The sequence below is a fragment of the Asparagus officinalis genome, chromosome 8 (assembly GCF_001876935.1).
Source record: "Asparagus officinalis chromosome 8, Aspof.V1, whole genome shotgun sequence".
NCBI classification, from domain to species: domain Eukaryota; kingdom Viridiplantae; phylum Streptophyta; class Magnoliopsida; order Asparagales; family Asparagaceae; genus Asparagus; species Asparagus officinalis.
Genome location: NC_033801.1, coordinates 18486190 through 18510601, shown reverse-complemented (window position 1 = coordinate 18510601; position 24412 = coordinate 18486190). Strand labels below are relative to the sequence as shown.

The 24412-nt window shown below is 36.4% G+C and overlaps 2 protein-coding genes across 2 annotated transcripts in view; one reads left to right on the top strand and one right to left on the bottom strand.

The window, feature by feature from the left end:
- LOC109820947 overlaps positions 1–279 on the bottom strand; it is a 3403-nt gene extending 3124 nt beyond the window's left edge. The window contains exon 1 of the mRNA XM_020387143.1: positions 233–279. Coding sequence (XP_020242732.1) covers positions 233–279 — 47 coding nt within the window. The remainder of the gene's footprint in view (positions 1–232) is intronic.
- On the top strand, positions 6433–24231 carry LOC109820946 (histone-lysine N-methyltransferase ATXR4). Its single transcript, XM_020387142.1, is given in 9 exon segments — positions 6433–6626; positions 6628–6691; positions 6777–6887; positions 20384–20439; positions 22305–22431; positions 22518–22587; positions 22674–22853; positions 23579–23650; positions 23757–24231. Coding segments are annotated over 9 exon segments (993 nt in total). The 3' UTR covers positions 23876–24231.

Genomic DNA, 24412 nt, shown 5'->3' with positions numbered 1-24412 from the left:
AAAGGCCCAGTGAGTGGGTCGGGCCAGGGGTCTGCGTCTTGACCCTCGGCCTTGGGGGTTAAAACGTGGCCACTCGGAGTTGGTAAATTGAGTAGGGGACAGAGTGCTTTGTGGCGAAGGGAAAGATTTGAATTTGACTGTAGAATGTGGGAGAGATGGTAGTTGATATGGATACTTTTAGGTGTAAAAAAAGAAAACAGTAAAAATTAATATTTCTTCTAGTCTAATATACATTGCAGAATCCTTATCCAAATGTGTACGGTTCCGTTTGGATACCATGGTGTTTTACTTGTTTCCATGGTGTTTTTGTCAAAAACAAAACACCATGCGTTTGAAAACCATGATATTTTTTGAGCTAAACCATCATCAAACAAAAAACACAATACTTATTTCAAAACACATTTTAGGTGTTTTAAGTTTGGTGTTTTGGTTTTGAGTTTGAGAACGTGTTAATATAATATCTAATATAATATATTAAATGTAATTAATATAGAGTTATTATCAACATCCTTATTATATTATACTATACTATAGTTAATTTAATATATTAGTAATATTTATTAAATATATAAAAATATAATAAATAAAATATCTTATATAATAATATAATAACATATTAAATACCAATATTGAATATGTTAATAAAGTATTATATAATAAATAAATAATAGTAAAATATAAATAAATAAATAAACTAATAAATACAATAAAAAGTTATTGATAATAAATAATAATATAATAATGATATAATAATTAATAAACTCTAACATATTAAAAACTATAATATATTATATAATATTAAAATATTTATAATATATTAATTTATTAATAACATACTAGTAATAACATAATATTAACATTATTAATAATATTATATTATATGAATAATAGTATAATATTATATTATATTAATAATAGTATAATATTATATTAATAATAAAATAACATTATTATAAAAATATTAATATAATATACAACAATAACAATTTGATATACCAAAATAATTAAATATATAATTATTTGAAAATAATATGTAATAATTATAATATAATATAACTCATTAAAGTACAATATAATATTATAATATATTATACAATATTATATTGCATTACATTTAATACTTATAATACTATAATAATGTAAACTAAATATTAAAACGTTTTATTTACAATATATTTTATTATAATTAATATATAATATATTAATAATATATTTAATACTAATGTTATAATGGGTCAAACTAGTGTTGATAAAAAATACTTAACATGGTGTTTTGAAAACATTTTAAGAGAAAACACAACACCATGATGTTTTTTTACGAAAACACAACAAGGAAAACACTATGGTATCCAAACGAAGCCGTAATTAGTCCCAAGCGGGTTTGAATTATGGGACATGTTTGGCGACAACTCCTCGTTAAACCGGTTTGGTGGAACAAAACTGAGTTGGGACTTGAACCTAGCTTAATTTCGGTCGTGGGATCAGTGGCGTAGACAAGATTATTTTTTGCCCTGAGCGAAAAATAAATGTGGTCTACGAGTATGTCGTGAGGAGAGAAAGGAGGCGCGGGAGAGGGATGAGGGCTGGGGATTGTAGAGATGGAGGTCCTGAAAGACGAGGGAGAGGAGGTTGGATCTGTGGGAGAGGGAGGTGAAGTGGCGGGAGAGGAGAGGAAGCGAGGGGAGGAGAGGAGGAGAGGGGAGGGAGAGGCGGAATTTCTTGCCCTGGGCAGCTGCCCAGGACAAGCTAGCTCTGGCTAGGCCGCTGTGTGGGATAGTTCTTGTTACTTCGAATTTCGGCCTTAAAAAATGGTTCTATTTTGTTTTACCTCATGAGGAGCTGCCAAACTGATCCCAGCTTGTGTGAAGCGAATTTGTACAATCCAAAACTCAAACCTAACATGCAAGCTGGGTGTGAATTTAGATTAGATACGAAACTTTGACCCGGTGGACCTATAAATTGTACATGAATGTAAATGGAACTTTATATGCTGGTGGTAGAAGGAGATACAACAATGTGTAGAGTTATGTCACTCCATTGTAATGATAAGTGAACAAGAACTAGAGATAGGTTTAAAGAATTTGGTGGAAAACAAATAAGAATATTTTTTTAATGACCCAGTTTAGAATTGAATCCAATATCTCGTGAGCCATATTGAAACATACGAATCACCTACGATGGATACAAATAACAATATTTTATTGCTAGTAACCTAGTAAAAGAATACATATATAGTTGGTGATACGATAGGTGGGGAGTAATTTGGAGATAGAGATGTTTACTTGTTTTTATTAGCTAATAAATAATGGTTAAACAAGATGTATTCTTCTTATTGTTTTCGAAAATCTTAGAGATTAAAAATTTAAGGAGAAGTTTGTGTGCTATTTTTGTCATAAACTATGATATTTCAGTAGTGATATAATCAACAAATATGAATATTACTGTAAAACCCCGTATTTTTTTTGTAATGTATATATGTGAATTATTGTGATAAATAGCTTGAGATCATAGATGGACATGATAACAAGTTATTTGAGATGATATGAGGGTATGTATATAGAGTTTTGTGCGTTGGTTTTGCAAATAAGCAAAACATGCACGAAACAGGAAATTGCCAGATCAGTCGACCGATCAGTCGACTGACGAGTTCAGTCGACCAATCAGTCGACTGACGAGCTGTTTTCCAGTTTTTCCATGTTTCGGGTCTATTTTTATTGGTTCGGGTTTTTGGTCGGGTCTGGCTGTTCATATATGATCTCCCCTACCCAAAAACACTCCCTCTCATCATCATATCTGAGAAACCCTAGCCCCCTCTTTCCTCTCTCAAACCCTAGGTTCGTTCTTGGTGATTTTGGGGAGAACTCGGAGGATTTTCGTCGAGATTTTCACTTTGCAGCGAAAGAAACCACTCTCTCGCAGATCCAATAGCTTTTCATCACCCCTGAGGCGAGTAACATCTCGCCCAACCTTGTCCCATATTTCTAAACGTTTTCAAATGATTTTTTATGAGTTTTGATGAGCCAAAAACGTATTTTTGTGAACAAAGACTTGATTTTTATAGCATATAATGTGAAGATATGTTATTTCAGAATGTTAAAAAACTCACCAACGTTTTGTGAATCAAAGATCTAGATCTGAAATGTTTTAATGAGAGATTAAACACGAGTTTTGTTTTCAAAACGTTTTTAAAGCATGAATGCATATGTTTAGGGTTTTGTTTATGTATTTACATGTGAAATTTCGTTTTAGTTTAGTACATATGTGTTAAAATCAGTATCTTTATGCTTGGGATTTATGATGATGATTTTAGATAAATAGTATTGCAAATAATCAAATGCACAAACAGGTTCTGCATCAGTTCGGTCGACTGATCAGTCGACCGACGGGCTGAATTTTTCCAGCTATCAGTCGACTGATCAGTCGACTGACGACTGACGGGCTAATTTTGTTTTCTCAGTTCCTCAGTCGACCGATCAGTCGACTGGTGAGCTGAGGCTGTTCCGCCTGATCTTATCAGTCGACCAATGAGTTGACTGATTGCATCAGTCGACACATGAATCGACTGATGATGTGTTTTACAGATTCTTGATCTGTTTGAGTTGCTTTTCGGGGTCGTCTCGATTATTTGACACTAGTTTACAATGTTAGTGATTTATCTGTACATGTGAGTTGACTTTTGACACAAGTTTAGACCTGTACATCGAGACGCGTGCGAGTTTAGGATATGTATATCTTTCCGCATATACCTTTGACAGTTGCACCTCTTTACTTATAGTCCATGTGTTGGACATACATTACTATTAGTCCATGTGTTGGACACTTATCATTTTAGTCCATGTGTTGGACATGCATATCATTTAGTCCATGTGTTGGACATTTGCTAAACCTTGAGCATGATACATAACCGAGTTTGGAGCATGACATATTTATGAAGTTGGGACATGATAGCTACCTAGGTTGGACGTAACACTTATTGTGGCTTTGACATGACTATGTTTATTGATAGAGATGGGTTCGTTTTCTTTTCTTTATTATTCATGTATTAGACTCCGGGTTTGGTACTTAGGGACTTACAATTTGAGATACAAGGTATATACATGAGAGTTTCCTTATTTGGATTATTTCGCTCGACGTACCTATGTTCGTGTTGTAATTTCCTAAGTACTAAAACCCATTATTGTTAGGATAAATGATTTTATATTATTATGTGTTAACTGTATTTTCTGTGTACAACGAGCCCTTTTTCCTTGGGGTTGGTTGTGATGTTGCTCGCTAGCGCTTTGACGCTCGTTGTCCCTCCCCCTTGCAGGTAACGAGCCAGGAGCCCGGAGAGTCGCAGGTTGATGGCGATGCATTTTAGCTTCACCTGTCTATTTAGTTATATTTTTCTTTTGAGCTCTACTGTAGACTTTTGTTTAGACATTTGAGAGTTTTATTCTAGAAGTTGTAAAGGCTGTGTGCCTTATTTCCCCTTGTCAGATATTTTTTGTATTTGAGACTTGTTGAGTACTTCAGTTTATTTATTTCAGATATTGACTTGTACTTCAGTATGTTAGATGATGGAATATTAATTTGATCTCTATTATTTCATCTGTTGATTTCTATATTATCTTCTATTTGCTTTTGTACCTACACCTTTTATTGACTCTACTAGAGAGATAGTAATTATGATGGTGAAACATGTTATTATACGGTTTGGTGCATGATAGGTTTGACATTCTTGGTTTTACCTTGGACTGTAGCCTTGTGTGAACCCAGGGGCGTCACAATTACGCCTTTTGAAATATCTTAATAATTAGTATTTTAACAACAAACTTAATTTAAGAGTACTTGAGCAACCGGAGTAAGTACAGTAGAGATCATTGTCCATATAGAAGAAAAGTTACTTGAAATATTCATCTAAAACCAAAATGACTTTCAGATGAAGGTAAAAACAAGTTGGGTGTTTTCTTTCCTTGTCACACGATAATGATAGAGGTGAGGTGCCATCAAGAAATAACATAATTAAAGGTGGATTAGACTTGAATCATGGAGACTTGTGTTAGTTGGATCAAAGTCACTATTAAAATGTTAAAACTGTGATTTCCACATATATTGAATTTTAACTTTCAAGGAAGAACTTAACTTGAAGAACACTTTCTGATGTCTTATTAATATAGAATATCATGGGTCTTGCAAATTGTTAAAGCCTAGATCATCATTAGCATATCTGCTTTGTCCTTTAGCCCATATTTAGCCTTTTATGGGCCAACACATATTTTGAGCTTATTGGATTTGGTAATTGCTTATTATTTGAAGCTATAGCACATTTTAAACTCTCATGTTAAATGCGTAATATCAGTGGGAAAAATCGGTTATATTTTCTTTATTTGTTTTTTTAGGGGCGGTGGTGGCTATCGTGGTCGTCTTCTCAAATTATATAATTTTGAACAATTTATTCATCACTTACCAGGTTCATTTGTTTGGTTTCCTGTAAACAGAAATAGCAGCAAATGTTGTAGTAGTAAATGTTTGCATGCAACACTTATTGCTAGAAATCAACTCCAAACTTTTTTACTTGGATATTTACAATTATATTGTAGAAAATGTATTTCAAATGCAAATGTAGTGTTTTGTTGGGGAAAAAAAAATGCAAAAGTTGCATACTTTTGTCATAAAAGAAAACCTGTGTGTAAATGGTTATTTTTATTTGGATTTAAAAAGATTTTTTGGATGAGGTGTAATTATTTTTATCTTTTAATTTTCTTTTTAAAGTATGCAACTTCTCCTTCCACTAAATTGGCCGTAACATTTGATGTAAATTTATTTGCAAATTGCAAGTTCATGTACATTTCTCAATAACAAAGTTTGCAAATCAAATAATATATTTATAAATCTCGTTGCTTTATTTACTCTCGCAACTTCATTTCATCCAACCAAACAGCTCTTAATTTTTTTAGAGAGATGTTAATTAAGTACTTAGTGTGTTTGGTAATTGATCTCACATTTCTTGGAATGACATCTTATTGTAGGAATAACCATTTTTTAATTTTTAAAAAAAAAAGCAAAGTAGGGATACCATTTTTATTCTGAGTATTGAGTACCTTTCTTAATGCACTGAGAAATCGATAACCATTCGTAACGTTTCATCAGGGGCAAAAAGTATCATGTTTTTTGTCTTTGTTTTTTGTTTTTTGTTTTTTGTTTTTGGAAGGGTGCGGTGTTTGGGGAGTGGTTGGGGCTGTGAAGCCCCATAAAGTGTGGGCGTCGCTGAACCCTTCAGCCTGCAAAGTGATAAGGATTGGGCCATTACTGGGCCTAATTTAAAGGGGCTATCTTTCAAGAAAGCAAGTTTTTAGATGTTGGCTTTGTAGTTTGTATCCTAAAACAAATAAATAAATAAAAAGAACTAAAACGAAATCTCACCCAAAACCCGACCCAAAATCCACCGGTATGCTCTCCAGCGCCCGCGCCGCGTCACGCACCCGCACGGTTCTGGTGCTCCGCCCTGTACGCTCATCTCCTGCCAACAACTTTCCCCCACTCCGCGGAGCACCAGACCGCGGATCGGGTCCTCCGCCGATCCGCGTCGGGCTCACGCGATTCCTCAGCAGGAGGGGAGTGTTGCCACCCGTAGCGATCGCCGCGTGAGCTTATCCACAGCCGCCAAACGCCCCTCGTCACCCACCCCAACCACCTCCTTTCAAAGAAAGTGAGTTTTTTTTAATAATAAAATTCTTCTCTTTATATGTGAAAATTCTCGAGTAAAAAAAAAGTTAAAAATGAAGAATTTATAGGTTTGCTATGGTTGCTTGCGGTGGCTGGGGAGTGAGGCGTTACCAGGAGGTGACGGGACCGCTGGCAGTTCTTGCTATTTCTGCAGTGAGGAATGTAGAGAGCAATCCAAGGTTTGCAATTTTTTTTTAGCAATCTTTTTGTATGCTCATTAATCTTTTTTTTGGCGAAGTTTGAAAATTTACTTAACTGGGAAAACAAGAGGAAATCAAAGCTATTTTTTAATCACATTCTTTTGTTTCCGAAATTTGCTTTTTTGCTGGAAGTGGCAATCAAAGATTATTTTTTGCTATAGTTTTCCCTAGAATTACAATCCCACATAGAACTGCAAGATTTGTTGATGACATGATAAAACAAGACACTAGTAGGAATGAAATTAAGATACTATTCAGTTAGCTTAGTCAAGTACGAAGAATCGTTCAACTTTCAAAATAGGAAGATGTCGGTGTATAAAATAATAACCCTGGACCGTCACCAGAATTTTGGAGTTTTGCGATGAGTTTCAATACAAAGATGTTGGCGCATGTGGTTAAATCTGGAATAATACAGATATAAAGCAGCAAATAACTGAAAGAAAGCTGAAGTATATTAATTTAAAAATTTCCAACTCAGCTGCTGTGCGTTTATAAAACGCTGTGCTTAAAGCATTATTCGGCCTACTCCGGTGCAAGGATCCCAAGGCTAAATTGCTTCCAGGAACAGTAGTCCAGTACTCTGGTGTGCACCGATCCAGTACTGTCAAGATCTCCTTGATCTATAAGGCAAATATCTCCTCGATCTATCAGGCAAAGATCTCCTCGGTCTATTAGGCAAAGATCTTCTCGATCTATCAGACAAAAGATCTCCTCGATCTATCAGATAAAAGATCTCCTCGATCTATCAGATCTTTCGGTCAAGACAAAATTCCTCTTGTGCATTTGATATATTAGCATTCTCTGCTACATTTTTGAGCAATACGTCTTTATGTTTGATAAACTTATCCTTAAAGATTTCTGCATCCCAAGCTTCAATGATGTAGTTGGTTCCAAGGTCCAGGAACCTGCACGCATTGCTATCTCCAGCAAAGCCAAGAAACACACATATGTTTGTCTTTGGTCCGAGCTTAGGCCTTCTGATATCTGGAATTCGAACATATATTAGCAATGATTCCATGCCCCTTGAAGTATGTTTCCGATTCCTTAGATCGGTACTCTCCTCATCTGTCGCTCCTGAGTCTTTTCACCTGAAGTCCAAACTGCTTCTCCACTCGAGTCCGAAACTCGACAAATTTGCTGAAGGCTTCATCTTTAGATTTTAGCAGGTAAACATGACAGAAGCGAGAATAATCGTCGATGAAGGTGATGAAGTACTTCTTGCCGCCACGAGTGACGGAGCTCTTGAAGTCACAAGTATCTGAATGAATCAGATCCAACATGTTGGTGCTTCTCGTGACACTTGAAAATGGCTTTCTTGTCAGCTTTGACTGGCTCCTCTTCTGCATTTGATATATTAGCATTCGCTGCTACATCTTTGAGCAATAAGCCTTTATGTTTGGTAAACTTATCCTCAAAGATTTCTGCATCCCGAGCTTCAATGATGGAGTTGGTTCCAAGGTCCAGGAACCTGCACGCATTGCTATCTCTAGCAAAGCCAAGAAACACACATATGTTTGCTTTTGGTCCGAACTTAGGCCTTCTGATATCTGGAATTCGAATATATGCAAGACACTCCCACACTTTAAGATTATCCAAAGAATATGGATATCCCAACCACAACTGATGAGGAGTATTATCAGTTTTGAAGTAGGGTATTCTGTTCAGAATCCAGTTTGTCATTAGCAAAGCCTCTCCCCAATAGCAGGTAGGTAAACCAGATGTGATTAGCATCGAATTCACCATCTCAGTCAATGTGCGATTCTTTCTTTCTGCAATCCCATTGGATTGTGGAGAATACGAAATAGTAGTTTCAACAATGATTTCATGCTCCTTGAAGTATGCTTCCGATTCCTTAGGTCGGTACTCTCCTCCTCTGTCGCTCCTGAGTCTTTTCACCTGAAGTCCAAGCTGCTTCTCCACTCGAGTCCGAAACTCGATAAATTTGCTGAAGGCTTCATCTTCAGATTTTAGCAGGTAAACATGACAGAAGCGAGAATAATCGTCGATGAAAGTGATGAAGTACTTCTTGCCGTCACGAGTGACGAAGCTCTTGAAGTCACAAGTATCTGAATGAATAAGATCTAACAGGTTGGTGTTCGTGTTCCTCGTGACACTTAAAAATGGTTTTCTCGTCAGTTTTGCTTGCGCACAAACTTCACACTTCTGAGGAAAAACCCGACTCTGAAAAAGAAGACTCTGAAGCTGAAGTCTCTTGGGCTAGAGATGATCACTTCTGCATGAATTATCTCCTTAACTGTCTGACCGATCATCTAGCAGATGCTTACACCAACAAGTCCTCTGCAAAGGAAATCTGGATTGCTCTGGAGGACCAGTACAAGGATGAGGAGAAGCTGACCAAATCTCACCTCATTGACAAATTTCTGGACTTAAAGTTCAAAGATGATACTGAGGTTTTGCCTCAAGTCAAAGAGCTTGAAAAGCTTGTTATGAAGCTGAAGGATGAAAAGATCAATCTTTGTCAAACCTTCGTCTCTGGTGTGATTGTCAACAAGCTTCATCCATCTTGGATGATATTCTCCACTGACATTCGGAGAAGGAAAAGACAGGTGACTCTGTCTGATCTGAAGAGGTTCATTCGGATCGAGGACGAGACTCGGACTCGCACGAAGACTGAGCTCATTGCTAAACAGAAGGCGCCTGCTAACATGGTGGCTGCTAACTCTGAAAAGGGTAATAATTCATCTTTCAAGAAGAAGAAGTCTTTTAACAGAAAGAAGAACCAGAATCCGAAGAACCTGAACGTTCAGAAGGAGTTCAAGAAGAGCGGTAAATGCTTCAACTGTGAAAAGCAATGATATTTTGCCAAAGACTACAAAGCACCAAAGAAGGAAACAACACACAATGTCAATCAAGTTGATGATTGTGTGGCTATGCTCTTCCAGAAACAATTCCAAGCAACATCCCTAGTTGGTGGTTAGATACGGGTGTTACTTGTCATGTATGCTCAAATAGAGATATGTTCTCTTCTTATGTTGCTACCAAAGAGAACGTATCAATGGCTGATCGTTTTGTAGTTTCTGTTCTTAGAACTGGGACTGTGGTGCTGACTCTTTCTTCGGAAAAGACTCTCACATTAAAGGATGTGAAACACGTTCCCTCAATTGCAAAAAACTTAGCCTCTGGAAGCATGTTGTGTGATGCAGGAATGACTTTGGATTTTCAAGGAGGAAAGACTATATTATCCTTCAAGAAAATATATTTTGGCAATGCATATCGTACTGATGGCATGTATAAAATCAGTATGAGTGCACCCAACCCCGTTGTAAATGAAGTATACTCTTTTGCTTACTCCTCTGTATTATGGCACAATAGGCTGAGACATGTAAATTAATGTACTTCATCTTTATTTCAGTTATTTGCTGCTTTATATCTGTATTATTCCAGATTTAACCACATGCGCCAACAATCTTAAAGCATTATCTTGATCTATCATGGATCCTGCAAGGACTCTTGGAGTGGATTGTCTTAAGTTAGAAAACTTTGACGGATCCAACTTTAACGCATGGCGTCGGAAAGTGATCTTCGGGATGCAACTCCTAAAAATCTACTATGTGGTTTCTGAGGAAAAACCCGACTCTGAAGAAGACTCTGAAGCTGAAGCCTTTTGGGTTAGAGATGATCACTTCTGTAGGAGTTATCTCCTTAACCGTCTGATCGATTATCTAACAGATGCTTACATCAACAAGTCCTCTGCAAAGGAAATCTGGAATGCTCTGGAGGACCAGTACAAGGATGAGGAGAAGTTGTCCAAATCTCACCTCATTGAACCATCTTCCAAGTACGTCAGAAGACAGAAAGATTTTGGAGATGACTTCATCACCTATAATATGGAAGGAGATCCACAGACTTTTCAAGAAGCAATACAATCAACAGACGTTCTTCTGTGAAAAGAAGCTATAAATGATGAGATAAATTCATTAATCCAAAATCACACTTGGGAGCTGGTGGATGTACCTGAAGGTACAAGGCCTATCAGTTGCAAGTGGATCTTCAAAAAGAAGCTCCGTCCTGATGGTACTATTGAAAAGTATAAAGCAATACTGGTGGCGAAAGGATTTTCTCAGAAAGAAGGTATAGACTTCTTTGATATTTATGCACCAGTTTGCAGGATCACTACCATCAGAGTGTTTATCGCATGGGCGGCGATTAAAAGGTTCGTTATACATCTGATGGATGTGAGGATTGCCTTTCTCAATGGAGATCTCATAGAAGAGATCTACATGGAGAAACCAGAAGGACTTGATGCTCCAGTTGGTAAGGTTTGTAAACTTGTTAAGTCTTTATATGGACTTAAGCAGGCACCTAAACTCTGGCATGAGAAGTTCGATAGGGTTGTTCGTAATAATGGGTATCAAGTCAGTAAATCTGATAAGTACCTATACATCAAGATCGCTGAAGGAAAGGTGGTGATCATCTGTCTCTATGTGGATGATATGCTCATCATCGGGAGTGATTTGGAGATAGTAATATCTACCAAGAAATTTCTTTCAGCACAGTTCCGTATGAAGGACCTTGGAACTGCGGATGTGATTCTCAGAATCAAAATCATATACTCTGAAAAGGGTATTGGATTGTCTCAATATCATTATGTCGAGAGCATGCTAAGGAAGTATGGCTACTATGACCTGTCAGAACTGTCAGTGCCGTATGATTACAACAAAAAGCTTTGACCAAACACCGGAAGACCAGTAGAGCAGCTGAGGTACTCAAAGATCATTGGGAGTCTTATGTACGCGATGAGCTGCACAAGGCCAGATATAGCATTCGCTGTAGGAATGCTTAGTAGGTTCACAAGTAATCCTGGAAAGCTTCATTGGGATGCTGTCCAGAGATTGATAAGATACTTGAAAGGAACTACAGGTCTGGGCCTATTCTACACTGGATATCCGGGTGTAATCGAAGGCTATTCAGATGCGAGCTGGTGCTCAGAACCAGATGAGTGCAGAACTACTGAAGGTTTTGTCTTCATCATGGGTGGAGCTGTCGTCTCGTGGAAGTCTAAGAAGCAGACCATGATTGTACAATCATCGATGGAATCTGAATTCTTCGCACTCTGTGTTGCAGGAGGTGAAGCTGAGTGGCTCGGTTGTATTCTCCGAGACCTTCCATTGACGGAATTACAAGGCGCAATTACTATCTATTGTGATAATCAAGCGACGAGTGCTGTGGCAGCAAACTTGTTGTTCAATGGAAAGAAACGGACCATTCGCCTGAAGCATGGCTATTTGAGAGAGCTCATTTGTCAAGGAGTCATCTCTGTGATTGACGTCCGAACTTCAGAGAATGTGGCTGATCCTTTGACTAAGGGTCTGAAAAATGACATAGTCGAAAGGATGTCTGCTGGAATGAGTCTTAAAGTTTTGTAAGTCTTACAAATACTTACCATATTTATTAAATTATTAGTTCAAAGCTTATGCTACTAATAATAAAATAATTGGTTCAAAAGTCAAGTAAGATATGCAAAGTTGGTAGTCTTATAAATACTTACCATTTACATCAAGTTATTAGTTCAAAGCTTATGCTACTACTGACAAGATAAATGGTTCAAAAGTCAAGTAAGATTTACAAGTGAAAGGATTCAAGTTTTCTTAGATTAGTCGGTGTCTAAGACAAGGTTTGGGGGTTGCGTAACGCGTTCCGCAAGGAACGTGGTACTTAATTGATCTTTGATCAACCTTTAATACTATCCTTACCTGGCTGAACTACCCGAGTAAAACTTTGATCTTTTCACCTAGAATCCTATCATGCAAAGGGGATGGCTGTTAAGTCTTAATGAGTCCAAAGCATTTCAGATGCGGGGTGTTAGATAGGAAACACATCTAAAAGACTCACCTAGAATCCTATCATGAGAGAGGGTGACTTTTAAGCCTTAATGAGTTTAAAGCATTTCGGATGCGGGATGTTTGATAGGAAATATGCCTAAAAACTCACCTATGCATGGGTGGAGATTTGGCCGTCTCCTATGGTGTCTTGTGGAAAGATACCTAGAGTCCTAGCAGAAACCAGGACATGCACAGGGTCATAAATGTGCAAAAACAAAGGCAAGGTCAAGATAAAGGCAAAGACAAGTGTGGTTCAAAGTGAAAACTACCACAAATAAGTTTGATCTTGTGTGATCGCTGAATTTTTAGACATGTGCTGGTTCAAGTCTCTGCGACACCATGCACCTATCTTTTATTCAGTTGGTCTAAGGGAGATTCAAGTCCTTGCGACATCTACCTTATGCACAACGATTGAAACGACAACACCATTACACGACACTAGTTTAAAAAACTTGTGGGGGATTGTTGGATATAGTTTATTAAACTAAAGTCAAAAGTGTTGCCTAACATCTTTTGAAATGAAACAAAAAATCCAAAAGGGAAATTAGACAGTGAAGAAAAAATAAAAAAAGCAAAGTGTTTAATTCAACAAAGTTTGGCAATGTTTGAAATTTGGATAAAGTGGTGGGACCCACCGAAGAAAAATTAGTACGTGGGCCCCACATGCATAGTAAAATATATTATTTTATTAGTGTATAGTATTTTCCTAAACGCTATAAATAGATCTCAAATCCTTAAGGAAAATTCATTCCAAAAATAACAATCAATATATACAGATATAGATTGTAAAATAGCTGGTGCTTATAAGAATGAATTTTCCTTAAGGATTTGAGGTCAATTTATAGCGTTTAGGAAAATACTATGCACTAATAAAATAATATATTTTACTATGCATGTGGGACCCACGTACTAATTTTTCTTCGGTGGGTCTCACCACTTTATCCAAATTTCAAACATTGCCAAACTTTGTTGAATTAAACACTTTGCTTTTTTTTATTTTTTCTTCACTGCCTAATTTTCCTTTTGGATTTTTTGTTTCATTTCAAAAAATGTTAGGCAACACTTTTGACTTTAGTTTAATAAACTATATCCAACAAAAGATGGGTAGGGGAGGGGACTGATTCAAGTAAACGCAAGGGAATGGAATAGATCTCATGCATTGCAAAAAAATAACCCAAAAAAAAGGAAAAAACTAATATTGGAAGAGAAGTTTTCATTAACCAATAAAGCCATAGATATCATGTATTACAGAAAAACTAACCAAATTAAAAAACATAAACCAAGACCTATCACTGTCAGACTCTAATTTTTCTCTCATCACTCAAAACTCGAAGCATGGGTATATGTACGGGTATGGGACACGAGAAATTTGTAAATAGCAGGGTATGGAGGGACGGCGACATGGCTACACACACAACACACACTTGCTATATTTATTTTAGCATGTAGATTATAAATGAGGAACTAACTCGAAGTGTATGTTACGGGTGATGGATCAATAAACTGGACTGTAACGAGCTTTTGAAGAATTGAAGACAAGATATAAAAGAGGAAGTGAAGGTGACGACAGTTTTGAGAAAATAAATCAAATTGTGCAAATAACAAATTGACTCTTGTAAACAAACAACATACATGTAAGTATCATATATATGAGATCAACTTTAATTTTTAGTTACTAGTCTCCTTGAGCATACAAGGATTACAATTATGCTTTCAAAAGTTAGAGTTAGAACTATATCCAAAATGTTGCGAATATCCCCAAATTGCTACAAATATGCCCCCAAAATACTACAAGTATACCCCAAAATATCACAAGCACATCCTATCTTAATTGGAATCAAGATGCAGAGAAGCTGTTCCTTGACCATCATCATTACCACTATCGTCAAATACAGCCGACTCAAGCTTCGGCTCATCAACAGAAAGATTAGCAATCTCTAAAATATCGACACCATAGAAACATTCAAATTCCTCTTCACCTATATCCTACATTCTTGTCTCTCATTGAAAATATTCTGAGGAATTCCTTGAGAGGCGTAGATTTGTATGAACATTTACCAAATTTTCTGCTTGTTGTGAAGTCATCTTGTTCCTTTTTAAGGAGTGAATGAACTTATAGGTACTCCAATTCCTCTCACAACAAGATGAGGAAGATGGATGCCTAAACAACTTCAGTATCAATTTTTGCCTTAGTATCATTTCCCTTATCGTACAAGGGCTTGGGGGTCCAAATATGCTTCCAATGTGGCAGAAAATTTCAACGTTCACTATTCACCGTTCTTCGGGTTTTGGAAAGTACATCTTCAAACACATAGTTCTATTGTTGAAAATTTCAAGATTCTTGTGCGGTGCTATTCAATTTGGTGCTTTGGTGAGCTATTGTGCACTATAGTACCTAAAACATATTAAAAAAGAATTAGTTAATGAAGAAAACGATGAATCCTAAAAGTTAGGTAAAAATGGCGAAGAATTAACTTTGGATTAAGGGAATGAGCCAAACAATGTACTGGTGTGTTGCTATTGCTCTATCGATCTACTAAAATACTATGCACCATATTATAAAATGAAGATTCTTCATTATCCCTCTTGCCTTCTTTTCTATAAATCGAGGTCCTAACGCTTTCAATTATAGAGTTCCACATATTATAAATCAGTGAAGGTTAGGCTTGTCGGTGTCGGTGGACTGAAGCTTATTATATATAGGCTCGGTAAAGAAAATGAAGTAATCAATCTTATCCCAACATATATCATTCAAAATCATTTGCTTGACAAATTTTGCTTTCTCAATATCATCATCCCGGTATAATTTCCAACTCACACTAGTCACCAAGTCAAGAAGACCGCACTTTATAGATTTGAATTGCCTCAACATAATAACTACATAAGGGAAATGAATTTTGGTGATAGCAAGCATTTTCAATCTCACATGATTCTTAAACATCGTCAATCTCATAGAGTGATTCATTATGATAATTCTAATCACCATAACATCCTCGGTAATATAAGCAATCCAACCACATTCTACAGACACCACTTCACGTTTTTCGGTTTTTTACCGCACATATTTTTTAGTGCAAGATTTAGTGTGTGAACTACACATGAAATCCAAAAATATGAGGATATTTTCTCTCCACGATGCCCCCTGCGAACTTGCAAACCGGTGCATTGTCAATTATAACTTGCACAATATTTCGAGGACCCACCTCTTCAATAGTTTTCAAAAGGATGTCCACTATATACTCTATATTCTTAGTATGACCCTCCACATTGACGACATTCAAGAATATCGGTCCATCTTCGTCACCGCCACTACGTTACTGATAGGTCTTCTTTGAGAGTCGGACTAACCATCACTTGCACTGGAGACACCCATCTCTTTCCATGTCTTTTTTATAGGCTCCAGTAGGTTTCAACGTGTGCTTTATCTTTTTATAAAAGGCTTGTTCTTAAATGATTGAACCTCGGTGGAACATAGCCTCTGATCGCATTGTTTGCGACATACTTATGAAATTAGATGAAGTATAGATTCCTTGCTAATTAAATAATGGGCCTCCCATGTAAAACATGGGTGCAATGAGACCATTGAATGATCTTGAGCTCCACGATAAAAAGCTTGTTCCATAGTTCGTCCACCCTCACATCTTCTTTTCTTTGAAACTTTGGTAGTTGTGGTTGTCGATGTCGATAATGAAAACACACTTTCCCTTGCTTGACTTCAATCTAAGCTCCGCTTGATCATTATTCTCTTCATTTCCATAATATTTTCATTCCTCACACTTCTACATTTTTTAATCTCAATTCCCTTTGTCTTTAAAAGATGAACTTTCACTCTTAAATGAGAATTCTTAAAAACTTCATGGCAATAGTTACATTGTCATTCCCAATTTCCCCACCTCTCAGTGCTTTATCAAGCTTTGTACCATATCTCCAAAGAGGATCATGATCATCCTCTTGTTCACTTTCCAAATCCACAACCAACTCCATTAAATGCCCTGTGATATCAAAAAATTTACAATTAGTCACATATTAAACTTAAACTAATATAGAACAGAGTCAGCCAAATTAGAAAAGAGCTAATATAGAACAGTCACATATTAAACTTCAATTTTGTTACTAGATTATGGGAACAAAAACTCACACTTACTAATTAATAAAAAACAACATAACTGAAAATATTCACAATTACAAAACTTAAATGAAAAAAGGGGAACTTTGGAGAATAAAAACACAACTGAAAAACTCAATTAATTTTTAAATTAGAAAACCCTAAAAACACCCTAAATCATCAATACATAAATAACTCACACGTACCTCTTTGTAATGTTCTTGAATCTCCTCTCTAGCACTGAGCAACGACAAAATTTAGGAGCAATGTTTCCTTTTGAACAAGATGATGTGGACAGAGAGAGAAGGCCATTGGAGGCTTGAAGGAACTCTTGAGAGCATCGGTTTTGAGAGAGATCAGGTGTATATGACGTTTGGATAATGACTTTAAAAGTAGTCACGTGTTAACAGGTTCAAAACGAAACGTTGTTTTGAATTCGATAAGAAAAAAAACCCTTCTTTTTTTCATTTTTTGCCAGTCACGACTTGCAATCGTTGTTGCCATGTCAAAGCCGTATTAGGTACGTACCCGTACCCGAGATGGGTTGGGTACGGGTACGGGATGGGTTGGGTATGGGTACAAGAGCTCAAAAACCGTACTCATGCTTCAAAACTCAAACTAGATATACCATCCATCATCTTTCTTTACCATAATTGCCCATCACTGTTCGTTTTCACGTTCCAATCAGTCCAGCACAAAGGATATCGATTGTGAGATCACACAGCCAATAGTAAGTTGTGATGACCAACCCAACAAGAACAACGAATGAAATCAGCTTACTCACATTTTTCAATACTCTAATGATCATGATCAAACAAGTCAGAAGAAGATACTTGTTGCTTCATAGGCGATCGACAAGAGCCTTCTCCTCAGCTGAAGCGTATGACAACACAAGGACCTTTGTGTAGATGTCCGATGCACAAACACTAAACACTACCAATGTGAATACTACTAAAGCCTTCCTCACTACCTCCTGCGACTTGTCCCCCTCTCCTTCTCTTCTTTCAGATATTGGCGCCTTTGCTTCTCCATACGCTCTTGTTGATTCTCCATATCGGACCCATCTTAACGATGGTTGGCAAGATGATTCGGACGTCGGTAGAAGAAGGTATAAACGGCGCGAAAGTCCATGAATTTCTTTTGAGGACTGATTTAGGGGGAGGAAGAAGAGTCGGAGATGATGGAAATAAAAAAAGGCAAAACGTTTATTTATAGAGCTGTTGATTTCTCATCGTCCGATTAACCGCTTTATTAATCATTTGATATGTGGCCAGTACACAGGGATGCGATAGGAAACCAAAGACATCAACTGTCATGTGATATGGCGTGTAAATTAATGCTCGATGTTAGAGGGATCCTGATGTGGATTTACCATGGGCCCATGTTGACCACCTAGTAAACACATTATATTGCACTATTATCACTCCTTTTTATCATATTTATGTTTCTTTCACCTATACATTCTATAGATACAAGATGGTGTATACTTTGTTAAAGGGGTATAAAACTAAACAAACTTGTTAAACACACTAGTTTTATTTCTATGTTCAACCCACTCAAATCTACCAACCTCATGTTATTTGTAATTTTTTAAATTAGTGTGGTAATATCACTTCAATCATTACTTTTTCACCAAACTCATTCCACTCAAGTGGTCTCATTTCTATTTCTTCAAGCTAATTGATTGTTTTCTCATCCAACTACTATTAAAAGGGATTGTTACATGAGTTTTATTTTTATTTTTTTAAGGACAATATTGGAGTTTGAGAAAGTTTTATTTAAACTCTCCCCCTGTCCGTCCACTTTAAAAGGATTAAAACAACAAGACTTGGTTTGGTAGGATGAGAGGTACGATGAGGTGAGGGACAAAACTGAAAATCCTCTCTGATAGTGGTTGTTAGAGGAAAGGTGAGGTGGAGTAGGTGAGGAGAGAAAAAAATGCAAAATGAACTAAAAGTTTAGGGAGAGAAAAATCCCTCTGATTTGGGGGGACAAGGTGTAGAGAGAATATTTATCATGAAAAGACTTTAATATCCTCACATATTTTGCATAATTTCCCACTTATTTTTCTTATCCAAGCTATATCACATATTCTCACAAAAAAGGTATTATTGTACTTTAACTAACTCATCACCTCACCTCCCCTTTCCATCCTCTCAGCCAAATAAGAAAAAAGTCATGTACCTCCCCTAACCCTCCCTCCAACCAAAATGATACACCAAAGATTTATTCTTCATTGCACCTCATTGCACCTTACCCCTACCTCCCTTCCCCTCATGTCCTCTACCAAACAAGCCTAATAAGTGAATTTGCTTATTTTTAATCCTCCTCTTCCTTTCCCTTACTAATCAATAATTGTAAACACACAATTTATGGATGGTTAACATCCTAGCCCTTCCATATCGCCCCTCCCCTCTTAAAAAATTCTATCCAAAGAAGTAACCGATCTTTTGACATGACATCAAATCAGCCCAGGTTCTAGGTTCAAATCACACCAGTCACGCATTTGAATGTGGATTAGAAAATGTATTGCTGATTGAGTTCAGGTTTTAGCCCATAAAAAGGATGCTCAATCAGTTGGGCAGCAAAGGCATGTTAAGAGTATAAAATAATAATCCTAAACCCTCGCGAAAACCCATAAAAGATGTCTTGTTTTCAAGGTCAATCTTGAAAACTTTTCAACTTTAGGTGTTCTATCAACAAACTTAAGAAATAGGTCAGATATTATGATCCTTAAAGTGTGTGTTCTCTGTAATTTGGATTTTTGTATAGCATTCATACCATGTTTCTAGTACCTTGTTCACTTGCCTACTTGTTGATTATAGAATAGAAAACCCCCCCCCTTTAACTTTGAGAGAGTTGCACTAAATCCCCCTTAAAATTTTAATTTCCACTCTACCCCTAAAATTTAGCAGTTATTATACATAACCCCCCTAAACTCTTTCATCCACTAAATTTCACATGGAAAATTTTCCTTTAATCTCCAAATTAGCATCATTGGTTCTAACATATCATGTGGCAAACATGTGCCAAGATAAACATAAAAATAATCCCTTTGTCCCAAAAAGTTACATTGTTTCCCTTTTCAATAAAAGGGTATATTTTGGGATTAAGAATGATTTTTCATCTTTTTTTTTTGGCATGTGCTTATTCGGTGGCTCGTTAGAATTGATGGTGCTAATATGAGGATAAAATGAGAAATTTTCACGTAAGATTTAGTGGAATAAAAAATTTCAAGGAGGTTATGTGCAATAACTCGTAAAGTTTAGGGGGATTTAGCAGAATAAAAAGAGTTGAGGGGGGTTTAGTGCAACTCCCTAAAGTTTAGAATGATTTCTGTAATTAGGCCTAATTATTTCATACTTATATTTTATGCAAGATTTTCCAGTTCCTCTCGTGGTTCTTGATTTGCACAGATACATGCAAAAGGACATGCCTTAGCTGCTTGGCCTCCCCTTTTTTTATTCATTAAGTAATACGTTTGAACCATCTAACTTGATTTTTCTGTTAATTTTTTGTGTTGTAAGGGTTTCTATGAAGTTGAGAAAAAAGCAGATTGGTCATGGTATAACCACCATTGCAGGTATGCATGCATTTTCTGGATAAGATAAATCAGTTATAATTCTTTTCAATGTTTGCTGAAAGATGTTTTATCAGTCATACGTAAAAATCTTGCCTTGCATTATTTTGGTGACATTTCACTTTACTATTGTTTGAATGTGTATTATTGTGAAATTCATTAGTCCTCTATGGTTTCTTTCAATTTCTAGATCAAGAGTGTCTTGTCTTTTTCAAGAGAGAATGTCATGGTATTGTTGGTAGACATTGCATCCAAGCTACTGTTGGACAATTGGAAGGCCTAATTAAGGCAGATGTGCAGCTGAGCTAGCAGGGCAGTTTGGTTCGGAATTTTTCATAGAATGAACAAGGAATGAGAATGAATAGTGTTAGAATTCCAAAAAGTTATTCCATTCAATTCTTGTTCTTAAGTTTGGTTCACTTTTATTTTATAGAATGAGTATTCTATAAAGTGGAGAAAGATGAGTTTTTATGGAAACCCACATCCTCTCAATTTGAGAGGAATTGAGTTGGAATTCTGACACCAACTGATACACCTCATCCATTCTTATGCTCATTTCCTATTTTTTATGGAATGAACCAAACACAAGAGTATAAATAATAGAGCATTCCATCAACTTCTGATCTACTCCTCTATACAAATGGGAGAATCCAAGATTCAATGTTCACGCTACAGAAAATGCTACAGTAGATATCGATACAGTATTATTGCTGTATCACACGGATACTGTGGCATTTTAAAAGAAAAATTACTATAACAGAGGCGGGAAATGTAGCGTTCTTTGAAAATACTATAGCATTAATACTGTAGCACGGGTATGTAATAATTTAAAAAACGTGGGATACTGTAGCAATTCAGAAAATCCAGCATTTAAAAACATGATTACTCTAGCGTGAAAAAAATTATCGCTGTGCTTTGCACGGACAACACACTAGTTTTCATAAAAAACTAAGAGAAGTGCATGGAAAAGCCATTTTAGTACCCTGTTCCTATTCCTTTTTCTTTTTTTTTACAAAATGAACCAAACAGCTAGTGATTTGAAAGTTGACAAGAGTAATGGAAAGAATGGGTAATGGAAAGTTGACAAAAGTAGAAGTGATTTGAAAGGAAGAAAATAGACTTAAAGATGAAGGTTTAATAAAATTTCTTTGAAGTTAGTTTTGCATCTCGTGCACTCCTCCAAAGTTAGAACAATCTATTTTGATTATATAGATTTACTCTGGTACTTGTGGAGTTGGGTTGAATTTTGGTAACAATCCTTCTTTGCGGTTTCCTTAGCTATTAGGCAGCACATTATCCTATAATCCTTCAATAGAAGTAAGATGGTTGAACATTGGCTTATATTCCTTTCAAATTCCCATTTTGTGGCTATCGTGCATTGTGCACTCTCCACCAACTTGTAACTTATTCGGGTAGCAAGACCGCTCAAATGCAAGCCTTAAGTTTTGATACATTTCTTCTCCTTGTTCTTTCTTCACATTAGGCACCTGTATCTAACCATATTTGGTTTTTCCTTTTAATGAAATTGAGAAGTCCCCCTGGTGCCTGTTGAATCTCATTGTCGGTACTCCCTTTTCTGGAAAAAGAAAAGACTATACTTTTTGCAGGCTTTGGTTACTGAGGTAAGTACGCAGCATCAAGTAAAAATTTTCACTGTACACATGTACAAAAACTGGCACATAATATTTGTAATTGACAAGTCTAGGAAGAATTGAATTACAAATTGTGAGAACTATAAGCCCAGTGCTATAATAACCACTGTAGTGTTCCATTTACATTTCTTCTATCGAAATAGACCTACACATTGTCTTTTATAGAAAAAGTTAATTGATGCTAAGTTGTCTTAATTTTGTTTAGTTCTTATACAGAACCAGAGGGCTGAAATATCCATTCATGGTAAAGCGGTTGGCTTGCATGGTTATATCTAAATCAACTGCTTCAGACGGTCTCGATATACTCCAACCAGCCAGTTTGCTTCCCGAGACAGTTTCACAGGTAAAGGATTTATATTGTTATGGGTATTCTTTGGTTTCTTGTGATATAAACTTTCTCATATTTCCTTTGCGCATTAAAACCTCTAGATGGAGGAAGAGTTTGGGCTGCTGAAAGAAACCTTTATGAAAGCACAGATTGAGGATGAGCAGATGACATGTATCCTTCCTAATGATTTAATGATTCTTGTGCGAATGAATCTTTCAGAGTTTTAGATTTTATGAGTTATCTTTGACCTACATCAGTTCTTACTAAGGAATGGTACATTAATATTCTGGCGAGAATTCGCATAAATGCATTTCGCGTTGAACTCGTTGCCAGATCATACGATGATTTATTGGCATCTGCTGCTGCTTCTGTTGAAGCTGAAGCAGCTGTTGGAAATGCAATATATATGCTTCCATCCTTCTACAATCATGATTGCGGTACACCTTTTTCCTACTATTTTTATGACAAACAGAATATTTGTAATTTATCCTGTAATTCGTACAAACCTGTACATATACATATAAATGGAAGATATGGCTGTAGACATATATATGTATGCATACACACAGATGCATCTAGAGATGTATATATGCAGGCTTTCAAAAGATTCCCGTTCTTACCTATATGATGCTATTCGAATTGCAAAGCCATCCAATATGTCCTCATTTAGAATGTCAAAGACGAAACTTTTGAGCCACTTTATGTCTCAAGTTGTCAGAAAATGAAATATTGTTTACAGTAAGTTAGCTCAGTTTTATTTCCTAGGATGTCTCAAACCCAGCAAATATTGTTGTTGTTTGGTGAAACTACGAGAACGGTGAACCAAGGAAAATGGGCAATATGACTAACGTCCAATAGGTTGGATTGACGGCTGTCAGAACTGTATGAAAAGATTCAACCGTATGATTTGAGTATCTGCTATACACTAACGTATGAGTTATATTTCTGGAACACTATATCGTGCTTAAGCGGCAAATGTAAAACTGAGAAGCCAAAGTGATAGATGTTTAGATCGACTACTGATGCATGCTCTTTTTTGTCTTTCTGATCAATCTCCTACATAGTAATTTCCTTTTCCAAACCAACACACACTGTCAGTACCCTATGCCAGTGATGTGAGTGAAGTGGAGAAGGAACTTTGCTGACAGATTTACAATTACAGATCCAAATACACATATAATATGGATCGACAATGCAGAGGCAAGACTTAAGGCCCTCCGCGACATAGAAGCAGGTACTTTTAAAACCGAGAGAAAGTTAATAGTATTATATACTGACGATTGATTGAAATGGAAGTGCAAAATTGCTTGGTGGGTGATAATTGTTTGATTTGGTGCCAGGAGAAGAACTCCGAATCTGCTACGTTGATGCAAGTATGGATGTTGAAGCTCGACAGAGTATCCTCACTCAAGGTTATGGTTTCCGTTGCCAGTGCCTTCGGTGCTCCTCTGGGGATTGAAGAAAGCAATTTATTCTCATTGATCTCTTTGTCGGCCTTTGGATTTTTGATGAACTAATGTTGCAAATTGGTCCTTCCAACTCTCATCTTTTTCTGTAATCTTTTACAGAAAACTGAAATTGGAATGATACAGAGACTAATTCTTAGTCTTGATGCAGGAAGTTGAAGAGGAAACCAGGAAGTGGATTTTTTTTTTTTCAGAGACTTGAAAAATTACAGAATTTTACAAAGTTTGTTATGGTTGGGTTTGACGTGTGTTGTGAGCTTGTGTGTGTACGTAGGTTGAGGACTGAAAGTAAGGTGAAAATGTTTAAAAAATCATGTCAAATGTTTTCTTTAAAGACATTTATTAAGCTCTCAAAATTGCATGTATTATATGTGCAATAAAAATTTGTGCATCTCTTTCCTTTGCAAGGTATGATAAAGAGAATATAAAGGTACAAATCTGCAGTTATGTATTGAATTTTCTGTTGAACTTAAACCAATCCAGTCCGCACAAAAATAACTATGCACATTCATTCAAGGGCTTTACTAGAC